Source organism: Suncus etruscus, chromosome 3 (assembly GCF_024139225.1).
Source record: "Suncus etruscus isolate mSunEtr1 chromosome 3, mSunEtr1.pri.cur, whole genome shotgun sequence".
NCBI classification, from domain to species: domain Eukaryota; kingdom Metazoa; phylum Chordata; class Mammalia; order Eulipotyphla; family Soricidae; genus Suncus; species Suncus etruscus.
In genome coordinates, this window is record NC_064850.1 from 15,653,368 (window position 1) to 15,666,844 (window position 13,477).

Here is a 13,477-nt window from a genome sequence, read left to right on the forward strand (position 1 = left end):
TTACCTTGTTTAGTGATGCTTATGATTGAGTTTTGTGAATGATTGTGTACAAATGACCTGTGAGGTTCTAAGTGTTCTATAGTCTTCTCTGCTTTGCTAATACTTTTATGTGAAGTTTTGTTCTAACTCCATAGACTGAAATTGCCTTTTCCAGATTAAAAAAAAAAAAAGAAAGAAAGAAAAACAAAGGCAGACAGGAATAACTTTGTATGGGGGAACTGGAACTTGACTCTAGTTCTTCCTTCTCCCAAAATCTTACTGTTCTTTTTCCCTGTACTTTTCCTACAACAGATAAGATACCTGTCACATGTGTCAGCTAAGTTCAGCCCTATTTAGTCTTTTCTTTGAAGATTTTTCATAGCTCTGTTAGTAACCACCCACATTTGTAAATTTCCACATGAATGTTTGCATTTCAGAATATGGTTCTCTTTCATAGGCTTAGTCATAATTTATTTTGTGATATTGCTAAGTGAGGTATATTCTTTAAGTACATGTCATGTTATTATTCTATGCAGGACTTATTAAATAGCTAAGAGTTCAGGGACTAAAGAGATAGTGGAGTCTTGCATATGGATGATCAGGTTCAATCCCCAGCTCCCACATGGTCCCCTAAACTCCACCAGGAGTGAGCCCTGAGCACAGAACCAGGAGTAAAACCCTGAGCACAGACAGGTGTGGCCCAACGTTCCCCATTCCACCCACCCCCAGAAAATAACAATAATAATGATGATGATAACTAAATGTTCTTTCCAGAAAGCTATTTTTTACATATGCTAGTTTATCTCTTAAATATGTATTTATTTGCAAGCGATCTCTATGATATTCTTGTAGCCTTTTTCTTTCAGATCTTATAGCAAATGCCCAGAAAATACCAGCTCCAAGATTGCTTGCCTTGCCTCCTTCCTTGCCTTGCAATTCCCAACACTACATATGGTCTACATCTAACACTACATTATATAAGGTCTTCTGAGCAACCTTGGATGTAGCCTAAACACCACCATCATCTCCCCCAACAGAAAAAAAGGAATTAATGGCATGATGATTTAACAAGGCCAAAGCTCAGAGAAAGAACCCCTGAAATATTCCCATGGAGAAGGCATACTGGAAAAAAGAGATATATAAATGACACTTTCCATTTGACTGTGGATGCATCTGAACTTGATAATACAAAGACAAGAAGATTTCAGCATCTCACTCTATATTCCTTATGTTTAGATTTGGCTTAGGCATCAAGGTTCCTACCCTACTGGCAGTTTATGTACATTTTGAACCTTTGGCAAGGGGGGACTTGAGGACTTGGGGAGTGGGTGGGTCATACCCAACTGTGCTCAAGTCTCCTGACTCTGTGCTGAGAATCACTCCTGGCGAGCTATTGGGACCATATGCCATATGCTGAGAATCATACATTTACACCTGTTCTATCCAAATTTTCTTTTTTTTTTTGGGGGGGGGGGCTATGCCCAGTTGCTCCTGACTGCACTCAGCGATCACTCCCTGTAGGGTTTGGGGGACTATACTCAGTGCCAGAAATAGAATGTAGTGCTGGGATCGAACCCTGGTCAGTCATGGGCAAAACAAGCACCCTACCTGCTGTACTTACTCTCTAGCCCTTTCCAAAATTGTTTAATGTTTTTGAACAGCATAAGATCGTCATGTACTCTGTTCTGCATCCATGTACACATTTATTGGAATGCTTACATGAGTCAGACAAGAGCAGTTCACAGTACCTGAATAAAAGTTTCAATTCCTTACACCCTTGCCAGTGACTTCCCTGATATTGTCATTGCTTTGCTTGGGAAATCATCACAGGTTTGGAGTAAGCCGCAGATCCCCAGCCTCCATTGACCGGCAGAACACACAGTCAGATATTGGTGGCAGTGGAAAATCAACACCCAGCTGGCAAAGAAGTGAGGAAAGCATTGCTGACCAGATGGGTAAGTAACTAACTTCTACAAAGATCTAGTTGGTTATACAGCAGCATGAACTTTGGCTGCTTCATGATGTTATCAAAGCCATATATTATATAATAAACCCTGATAATCAGGAACTAGATAAAGTTTTAATTTGAGTTAAGAATAAGTGAAAGCAACTAAATCCTGAGAGAAAGTCAAAAAATTCTGACTCCAAATAATTTTCAACACCAAGATTAAAATGCCAAACTACTAAATCTTATAGCTAAGTATTTCCCATCCTCCATCCTGGTTTTGCTTTGGCCAACATAAGTACCCAGAGAGACTTACGAAGGTATTCTTTTTTGTTTGTTTGTTTGTTTTGTTTTTGGGCCACACTTTGCTATGCTCAGGGAAGGCTTTCTCCTGTCTTTGCATTCACAAATTACTCCTGGTGAGCTCAGTCACCAGATGGGATACCAGGGATCAGACCTGGGTTGGCAGAGTACAGGCAAATGCCCTACCCACACTGTACGTTGTTTCGGTCCTTTTACTTTTTTTGTTTCTTTGTTGGCTGTTGTTTTGACTTGGGGCCACACCTGGCAGTGTTCAGGGGTTACTCTTCTGGTTTGATTGGGGGTGGTGGTGGTCTATATCCAGCAGTGCTCAGGGGTCATTCCTGGCACAGTACTCAGAAATTAACTCCTGGAAGGCTCAGGGATATGGGGAATTGAACCAAAGTTGACCACATACAAGGCAAATGCCCTTCTCACTATACTATCACTCTGGCCCTCAAGGATTACTCTTGGCTCTATACTCAGTAATCACTCAAGTGTGCTTGGAGAACCATATGGCATGGCAGGATTGAACCTGGGTCTGCCATATTACAAAGCTAATACTCTACTCACTGTACTACCTCTCTTGTCCCTCTGAAGGTATCCTTAGTGTTGAATTAAAAAAATCTGTGTACAGGATCAGAGAGAGAGTTTAAGGTCTAACATTATGCTTTGCATGTAGGATCCCCAGACTTGATCTCTAGCATCACATGGTCCCCTGAGCACTATTGGGAATCTTTTGGGAGTCACTCCTAAGCAATACATAAGCCAGGAATAGTAGTCTCCAGGTGTACAAAAGTCAAAGAATTTCAATAGAAAGCAACTATTATTGTTAGTCAAGCCTGTAGTTTATTTAGGATGTATTTCCTGATTTATATGTATTTTCCCTCCAGTTTGCTTTTAAATTGTCAGCTAAGGTAGAATTTTAACAGTATAAAACAGCTGGTCAGGAAAGATTCGCATTAGTGAGCCTTCCTTTAGATTTCTGGCACATCCCCCTTTCAGCTTGTGCTTGCAGTTGTTCTACAATGACTAGAACACCAGTTGATACAATAAAAATATACTATGGAACAAGATTGTTTCAACAAAGCAGCACAATTTTAAAATCAGCATAGCTGATTGGTATATCTAAGATTTGAATCTAGAGTGTTAGGTGCTTGCTACTTTATCTTATCTCTGGTATCATTACTATCCTTTAAGATTAAAGAAAGTAAATTTCAGGGGCTAGAAGAAAAGGTACTGTTTTAGACAAAGAACCATCATTTTTTATCTTTTCTCTAAATTCCCCCTTTTCTTGGGTTTTAATGTCTATCCCCTTTTTAAATGCACTAGCAGTCAGCACAAGGGGAGAGTGGCATTGTGTTCAGCCAAGATAGGAGTTGAGGAAGACAAATATAATTCTTAGGTTTGAAGATGCTTTGTTCCCATAACTCCAGGAAGATGTGCCTTGTGAAGCCATCTGTCATTCTCCCCTCTCCTCCCACCCACCCAGCATGGAAAACCTGAGCAGACTTCCATCCGCTGCTCTGCTCCTGACAGAATGTTTTTAAACCCATATGTTTTGATACTGTTGAGATGGTAACGACACATGTGAAAAGGATCCCTTGTTCAGCATGACTCTAGCAGCTTTTTTTGGCTCCTAGGGTAGGCTTTGAGCAGAACTGCCAGCAGCCCTTTGTGCAATGCTCAGTGCAGGCTCACTTCCCACTCGGGAAGTCAGATGGAGAATGAAAAGGTATCTTGGGACTAGAAAGGGTAATTATGAGGTTCATCCTAGACCTCTGTGTGTTCTTTCATATGAAACTCTCTAGTCTTTTTTCCTTGCATCAGTTTTAGTTTAGTAGCAGCCCACTCTTTTTTTTTTTTCTCCCGTGAAAAGGTGAGATTTTATTTTAGTCAATAGAGCTATTTGGTAAAGAGGCTAATCTTGTGAGACTGGCTAGAACTATAGCAAAGGCAGAGTCAGTTACTTGCAAACTGCCACTGGATGTTAACCTAACTTCTGGAAGCTTTTACTCAATTATTGCATGCTCTTTCAACTCCCAAAGCACCTTTTATTTGGTTAGCATCCCACTATAATAGATAAAACTAAATCTACTATTGATGATCATTTCAGCACATTTTTCATGTTTCTTTTTTTTTTTTTTACTAATTTTTACTTATGCAATAAGAGCCACAGAGCCTTTAAAAGAAACCCTTTTCACCAAGTAGCATTTGTTCTCTGTGTAACATACTTAGAATATTAAATTGGAGTATATCCTTATCATTTTTGATATTTCAGCATTTCAGGAGAATACCACCATCTTTTTTACATATTATATTAGAAGGAATCCAAGGTCTAGTTGGTATTATTATGCTAGGAAAAATGCTAGAAAAGAGTTGTTCTCATTACTTGATACGCTCAATTTATAAGAATAAAATTCTTTAATGACCACTAATTGGGAATATTGAAGCAGTTCTCATGTTAGTCTGACCCACATGTCTTTGTACCTCAATGTGTTATAAAATAGTAACCTGGGGGAGACAAAGGATATAACTTTATTGGCCTTTCTTCTCAGTGGATGTTTTTCTCCTTTTCTGCTTTTGGATCTGGTTGAAAGTCAGAATTAGATGTTGTCACCCAATTCTTTATTAGATAAGTACTGCAAAAGTGCAGAGCCATTCACTGTTAGCTGAAGGTGTGTGAAAGGTTAAATGGCTCACCTTTCATGTTTGGAACCCATCTTTTATACCAGTTTGGAGTCCAAAAAGAAGCAATTGTTTTAAGTAAACCAGTTGCTGTGTATCTTTTCTGTTGTGCTTAGCTTACAGTTATAGAGGACTTCAGGATTTCAATTCTTTTGTCCTCGAGCAGCATGAATATACAGGTAAAATATTTCCAAAGTGTCCTGGTAAGTAACGTGATTGCATCCATGCCTGTCTAGGTAATGTAGACCAAGCTAGGTTAGCTAATCTTGGAAATGAATGAATTTCATAAAAGGAATCCATATATTCTCTACTTTTTCCCCCAAACCAAAAGTTGGTTCCTAACTTTGCCGCATCATTCATGGCCTTTGGTTTGGTAGTTCTTGGCTATGCTAACGTGTATGACGTGACACACTGTCACCATCTGCAAGCTTTCTCCATCAGCCACTTAGTTTCTGACATGCTGTTGATCCTGTAAACACTCAGAAAGCTTACTGCTGAAATTCAGCATTTGCTGGTCAGTGAACTGAGAGATACCATGGCAAGCTGTCTTCATTTGTCAACATGGGCTTTTATCTGTTTAGTGCCTGCACCATAACATCCTGTGCTGTATTCCAGAGCCAACATGCCATCTCCCAGCAGTATCAAAAGTACTGCCAGCTTTTCGAGAGAGTCCCAGCGGGAGGTTAATGCGACAGGATCCAGTTGTTCATTTGTCTCCAAATAAACAAGGGCACGTAAGTTAACTGAAAAATACTACAAGTCATTTAGGTTTTATTATGAATGTGACACTCTATCTTTCTCCTGGTCAAGGAAAAAGTCATCCTCTCAGAGTAGGCATTTGCACTCAGAACCTCAGCTAAGGGGGAGATGGTGTATTAGACCACACCTGGCTGTGCTGTCAGGGCTTACTCCTAGCTCTGCACTTGGGAATTACTCCTGGCAAACCTGGGAGACCCTCCATGAGCAAACTTGGATTGACTGTGTGCATGTCAAATGCCCTTCCTACTAAATTCTTGCTCCAGCCCCCCAGATTGCTTTTTTTTAAAATAAATTAATTATTTAGTTGAGCCACTGAGATACACAGTTACAAAGTTGTTCATGATTGAGATTCAGTTAAACAATGTACAGCATCCTTCACCAGTATACATTTCCTGCCACCAATGTCCTCAATTTTGCTTCTGCCCTACCCCTTGCCCTACCCTCTACCTGCAGGCATTTTTCTTTTCTTTTTCTCTCTCCCTCCCTTCTCCCTCTTTTCCTTTCCCTTCCCTCTCTCCCCCCTTTTTTCTTTTAGACACTGTGGTTTACAGTACTGTTACTCAAGGGATATCATGCATATCACTTTACTTTTTTTTTTTTTTGGTTTTTGGTTTTTGGGTCACATCCTGCAGCGCTCAGGGGCTTACTCCTGGCTCTATGCTCAGAAATCGCCCCTGGCAGGCACGGGGGACCATACGGGATGCTGGGATTCGAACCACCATCCTTCCGCATCTAAGGCAAACGCCTTACAGCCGTGCTATCTCTCCGGCCCCAGACACTTGATCTTTTTTTAACATCCACTTGTTCCCCCCATTTGTTGCAAGTTACTTACCATGAATAGGTCCTCCAGGCCCTCATCTCTATTGTCTTTGGATATTATTACCATACTATCTTTTCTTATATTCAACAAATGAGCATGACCATTCAGGTTGCTTTTTGACAGGTTGCTAATCCCCTTGGTAGGCATCTGCCACTCACAGTTCTAATTGGATGACTGATCCATCACATACAGGGCTAAAATTTTGGATTGTTTACTTACATAGCTGCAAGCTTGAGGCATGATGGGACCATTGGTTTAGGGGATAAACAACTTTTTTTTTTGTTTGTTTTGGTTTTTGGGCCACACCTGGCGGTGCTCAGGGGTTACTTCAGGCTATATGCTCAGAAATAGCTCCTGGCAGGCACAGGGAACCATATGGGACACCGGGATTCGAACCAACCACCTTAGGTCCTGGATCGGCTGCTTGCAAGGCAAATGCCGCTGTGCCATCTCACTGGCCTGATAAACTTTTTGACAATTCCCCCAATTACTTTTATGGTTGTTATTTTATGTTAGTTTGATAAGATCCTTTATCCCATATTGGTAGGTAGAATTGGGAATAAAGGTCATTATTCTGTCTCAACTCAACTATTTTTTTATTCCTTTATTCACTTTTCTGTTACTAGTTGATGTTGTTGTTGCTGCTATGAGCTACCTGGGAATGTGTATCTGATTGTGGTGCTCACTATATCTGTGTCATTCTGAAACATGAAGATTTAATATATTTACTCTGAACTGTTTTAAAAGATGCTCAGAAACATCTTGTTTGTTTTTAGTTTTAGGAATTGCAGTATACAATGCTACTAGTGGCTAGATTTTGTGCACAATATGTTCCAGTACCACACCCTCCACCATTGTCCACTTCCTTCTGCATGTCCTAGTGTCTCTCCCATCTTAATCCTCCCAAACCCCCTTAATAGTAAATTTTCTACTGAAGACCATGTGTGTAGAAATTTACAATGAGAAGGCCTGTAACATTTGCTAAAGCAGACTTGAGTATATGCTTGCATACAAGGTTCCATCCTCGGCACCCCAAACACTAAGCCAGGAATAGCCCCTGAGCACTCACTCCCAGGTGTGACTGGAAAAAAAAATTTTTTTTTTCTTCTAGAGAAAAGGATTTTAAAGCACAAACGTAAAAAAAAGGGCATTATGTCTCAGCAGGTATTTCAGCTGCATGGAGAATTACTGATGATATGTGAGTCATCATACTTCAACCTATAAATAATAGGCTACCCCAATTTGTCAGTTTCCCATCCTTTATTAATTTTTATATTGCTAACATGATAAAATATTTTTATAAATTATATTAGATTAACTATGTTCCTTAAGTTAATTTTACCTGTTTCTTTTTCACTTTTTTAACATTTGGCTACTCAGAAATTTAAAATAACAGATATGGTTCACATTAAGTATTTGAGGTCCCAAGGATATAGTTTAAAAGGCTAGTGTGCATTTTTTGCAAGCTGGAGATCTGGGTTTGATTCCTGGTTCTACATGAGCCCCAAAACACAGAGCCAAAGTATCCCTTGAGCACTACCAGGTGTGGCCCCCAAACCAGAAAAAAAATCCATTCTCAGTAGAAATATGTCTTGTGCTTTGCCCAAACTCTCAGCACATCTGTGTTCAAGCAGGCCACACTGAAGAATACTCGATGTCCCCACCTGCCTAAAGACTATTAAACACTAGTACAAGTTCACAGCTAAAGAAATTCAGCCCCACAACTATTAAGATGAAATAAAGACTCTGTAATATAAAAACTCCTGTTGAGAACTAGAGTAGCACCACCAGTAAAATAACTGGGATTGATTCTTTTTTTTTGGGGGGGGGGGACTTTGGGCCACGCCCGGTGACGCTCGGGGCTATGAGCTCAGAAATTGCTCCTGGTTTGGGGGGCCGTAAGGGACGCCAGGGGATCGAACCTCGGTCTGTCCTAGCTAGCACACGCAAGGCAGACAAACACCTTACCCCATGTGCCACCGCTCCAGCCCCAGGATTGAGTCTTTTTTTAAGGGAGAGAAGTCTTAGACTTTGAAGTGATTCAGAGGTGTCTTAATTCTTCTACCTCAACCCCAGACTATGTTCCTTTTACCAACCAGAAATATTTTTCCTATTTTTATTCCCTCTATTATAAGATTCTATATTTCCTGACACTAGTTTAAAATATCTTTTAGGAGTGTAACTCAGTAGTAGAGCACTGCCTTACTGTGTGAGGCCCTAGGTTTGACTCCTGGCACCACAAAAAAAAAAAAAATTGATTCAGATACCCCTTAAAATCACATTTCTTTGGTAAACTATAAAATGTTCCTTCTAAAAAAAAAAAAAAGTAAAAAAGAGGCTGGAGAAATAGCACAGTGGCGTTTGCCTTGCAAGCCAATCCATGACCAAAGGTGGTTGGTTTGAATCCCGGTGTCCCATAAGGTCCCCGTGCCTGCCAGGAGCTATTTTTGAGCAGACAGCCAGGAGGAACCCCTGAGCATTGCCGGGTGTGGCCCAAAAACAAACAAAACAAAACAAAAAATAAAATGTTCCTTCTAAGCAACTAATCCACTACGGAAAGGTTTATATACACAAGTTTTAGGGGGTTGGGTCACACCTGGTGACGCTCAGGGGCTACTCCTGGCCATGTACTCAGAAATTGCTCTTGGCTTGGGGGACCATATGGAATGCCGGGGGATCAAATTGAGGTTTGTCCTGGGTCAACTGTGTGGAAAGGCAAATGCCCTACCACTGCACTATCGCTCCAGCCCCTGTGTACACAATTTTAAATTAAAATATAGGACTCAGGGACAGTACAGGGAGTAAGACACTGTCCTTGCCTAGAGCTGACCCTAGTTGGACTCCCAGCACCACAAGTCTCTGCAGCTCTACCAGGCATGTCCTAAAACAATTCGTTTTTATTTTTAAATAAAATTGGGCTATAGGCCAGGATAGTAGTCAGTACTAAAGTTCATGTTTTGCATAAGTAAAGCCCTGGGTTTAATTCTTTGTAATGAAAAAAAATTGTTTTAATTTAAAAAATGAAGTTGAGATATAATTCATGGACCTTAATTTTCACCCACATCAAATGTCTATTTCAGTATAATATGTGTATAATAATCTAATTCCAGAACATTTCCATCACTTCAGAAAAACTAACTCTAGAATATCACACTATCTCTTTCCTTCCCCTCTAAATCCTCAAAAGGCATATCTACTTTTATCTCTGTGACTCTGCCTGCTCTGGACATTTTTCTATATCTCAAACCATATGCCAAATGTCCTTTTGTATCTCCCTTCTTTTACTCAACATAAATGTTTCAAAGTGCTGGAACATGTTTCTGTGTTGTAGCATGTTAGCATTTCATATCTTCTTGGTTGTGTAATAGTCCATTTGTAGTTAAACTGAATCCTTTTGGGTTGGACATAGGGGGTTCTTTGGACCACACCTAGTAGTGTTCTAGGACTACTCACAGTTCTGTACTCTTTCAGTATTCTTTACTTGCAAAGCATTCCTCAACTGTTTGAATTAACTTCCTCATCCAACCACATTCTTTGATCTAGTCATCAGTCTCAGGGGTCTCAAACTCAATTTACCTGGGGGCCGCAGGAGGCAAAGTCAGGGTGATTTTGAGTGCAAAGTCAGTAGTAAGCCTTGAACATTGGGGGGTGTGACTCAAACAACTAAAACAAAACAAAACAAAGAAAGATTCTTCTAGGGCAGAGCCACAAAATGTACGGAGGGCTGCAAACGGGCTGCGAGTTTGAGACCCCTGCGACATTTGAGTTGTTTCAACTTTGGGGGCTATTATGAATGCTATAAACATTCACACAGAAGTTTTTGTGTGATTATATATTTTCATTTCTCTTGGGCACATATCAAAAGTGGAATTGTAGCTGTTCTCCCAGTTTCTATCCCAATTTACTTTCCAACAACAATACCAATCACTGTCACTGGCTGCATTTTTTCATTCTAACTATTCTAGTTTGTGTGAAGTGTTGTTATCTTGTGGTTTTGATTTGCGTTTCTCTAGCAAGTGGATGATACTGAGCATCTTTTCATGTGCTCATTGGCTGATTTTTCATCTTCTTTCAAGGAATAATGAAATTCTTCAAATTCTTTGCCCATTTTTGCATTAGGTTATTTGAAGTGGAGAGGATTTTAATTTTTTATAAAGTCTAATTTATTTCTGTTTCTGCACTTTTGCTGTAAGAAATGGTTGGATAGGGGCCAGCGAAGTGGCACTAGAGGTAAGGTGTCTGCCTTACGCTAGCCAAGGAAGGACCGCGGTTCAATCCCCCGACGTCCCATATGGTCCCCCCAAGCCAGGGGAATTTCTGAGCACTTAGCCAGGAGTAACCCCTGAGCATCAAACAGGTGTGGCCCGAAAAACCAAAAAAAATGGTTAGATAATCCAAGATCATCAAAACCTATATCTATGGGAGCGGGGGATAATAAAAAAAATGGCAAAAAAGCAAATACCTATTCTAAGAGTTTTACAGGGGCCGGAAAGATAGCATGGAGGTAGGGTGTTTGCCTTGCATGCAGAAGGACGGTGGTTCAAAATCCGGCGTCCCATATGGTCCCCCGAGCCTGCCAAGAGCGATTTCTGAGCACAGAGCCAGGAATAACCCCTGAGCACTGCTGGGTGTGACCCAAAAAAACAAACAAAAAAAAGAGTTGTACAAAAGTTCAGATTTAGCTCTTAATCACTTTGAATTTACTTTTAATGTAGTAAAGATCCAACTTTATTCCTTTTTGCATGTGGATGTCCAGTTTTCTCAGAACCATTTGCTGAATAAACTATTTTTCTTCCACTGACTTATATTGGAACTTCTGAATTGTTTTATGGTGGATGGGAAAGGGGGGCACACTTGACAGTATTCAAGGGCTCCAGACTCAGGGGCCAGATATGTGGGGCCAGGGATTCAAACCAGGGTCGCCTGCATGCAAGACAGCACTGTTTGGACTTTTTCTCTTGAAACCTGTCTGTACATTCTACTTTTAATTACTCCTTGGAAAGCTGTCTCCTAAGTGAATGCTAATTGAGGAATGACAAGATCTGTGTAGTTGTACTTTTCTATTTACTCTAAGCACTAGGGCTTTTAGAATCAACCAAGTTTTCTAGGTTATTAACTTCTAGAAGTTTCATTTCCTTTTTCTATTTTAATACACTAAAAACTCTAATGGAGTTTAAATTATTTTTAATTTAATTTTTTCAATATAATTAGCAGGCTATAACTCTAATGAGAAATAGATTCATTTTTATTAAATTTTAAATTTTATTTAAACACTGATTTACAAAGTGGTTCATAATACAGTTATTTCAGGCATTCAGTTTTCAACACCAGTCCCACTACTAGTGTGACATTCCCTCCACCAAAGTGCCCCATTTCTCACACACCTGCCAAGCCTGCCCCCTTAGCAGACACAAATAATTTACTTTATATTGTTTGTTACAACAGAATGGCAAGTGAACTGTCAAAAAATAGTTCAAAATGTATTATCTATGTAAACTAGATGATTCATGTTCTTGAAATAAAATAATTTATATCAACAAATAGTTCAGTAAAAGAAAATTAGTAAAAAAAATTTATATCTCACAATGGTGTCATTGAGGTCATCATCTAAGAATTTACTGAACAGTTTGGTGCTATTTGAGTCTTCTGTATTAATGTTTTACGTATTGAACTCAATGGACTTCTATGCTATTTTTCCATCTAATTTTTTGGGTCCTCCTGAGCTATCAATATTGGGAAACTCTATTACCACACATACACAGCCACACACTCCAGGGGCTGTGGAACTGGGACAGTTAGGTGGCTTGGTGTCTTGTCTGAGAGTAGTCTTGAGGCTGAAAGCAGGTGCATTTATATGCTGGAGAGTGTTGCATGTGAGTAGGGTTGCTGGGCTTTAGGCTTGGAGACTTGGCATACCCCCACCCCATCTTGAGAAGGTCCCAGAATCCCTACATAGAAGAGATTTTTTTATATTAATGTTTTTAATTAAAACAGTTTATGGGGCCAGAGAGATAGTACAGTGGATAGGGCATTTGCCTGGCATGTAAGCAACCCAGGTTCGATATCTGGTATCCTATATGGTCCCCCAAGCCTGCCAGGAGTGACTTCTGAGCACAGAACCAGGGGTAACCCCTGAGCATTGTCAAGGGGTGGCAAGGAAGAAAGGGAGGGAGAGAGGGAGGGAGGGAGGGAGGGAGCGGAATGGAACTGAATAGAATGAAACTGTGGTTTACAAAGTTATTGGTAGTTGAATTTTAGGCATATACTCTTTCAACACCAAGCCCAACACTATCAGCACTCCCATCATCAGTGTTCTTATATTCTATCATCTTCCATTCCCCCCAACCAGCCTCCCCTAGCCCTGCCTGTCACTTTGATAGACACATACTCAGGGCATTGGTTGGAGCTGGCCTGGCTTTTGCTGTGGATATCCAAACTCAGAGAGACTCTTGTTTTCTAGTCCATGCTCCATCTTTAAAGTCCAATCTGCCAGCAAGATCACTTCACTCGAACTATGCCAGAGGGGAGCTACTTTCTCTGTCTGGTCCTGAATTAGGAGTTAAGGGGCCAGCCCAGCTGTGTGCTGGGACCATAGAAGGTGGTGTCAATGCCACCATGCACAGTGTTCGGTGGTTTCAACTTAGCTCTCCTCCTTTCAGTGTTGTTGAGTTTGTGTTTTGGATTTATAGCTATACCTTTCTTCCTCATCTCCAGTATAACCAAAGCCCAGACCCCTTCTCCCACATTACCTCCTTTTCTTATCTAATTTCGTCCCTCCTTGATTTCTTTTCTTTTCTGTCCTCTTTCTCCCAAGGCTCTGTAGTCAAGGGTTATTTAGGAATCCCCCCTTTACTTCATGACATGTTTTTTTAATTTTTTTTAAGCTTTAATGATTGATTAATTAATGACTGGCTTTTGGGCCAGTACCTAGCAGTACTCAGGGGTCACTCCTGGCTCTGCACTCAGAAATTGCCCCTGACAGGCAA

At 40.4% G+C, this 13,477-nt stretch overlaps 1 protein-coding gene across 5 annotated transcripts in view; it reads left to right on the forward strand.

Annotated features, from left to right (window-relative positions):
* The window catches only part of SIPA1L1 (signal induced proliferation associated 1 like 1), a 363,330-nt gene that overhangs the window by 315,295 nt on the left and 34,558 nt on the right, over positions 1–13,477 (forward strand). For 3 of the 5 annotated variants that reach the window (XM_049770289.1, XM_049770290.1, XM_049770291.1), the window contains 3 exons: positions 1,810–1,934; positions 5,029–5,091; positions 5,528–5,646. In XM_049770289.1, the coding sequence (XP_049626246.1) occupies positions 1,810–1,934; positions 5,029–5,091; positions 5,528–5,646 (307 nt within the window). The remainder of the gene's footprint in view (positions 1–1,809; positions 1,935–5,028; positions 5,092–5,527; positions 5,647–13,477) is intronic. The other 2 variants (XM_049770292.1, XM_049770293.1) reach the window with 1 other exon arrangement.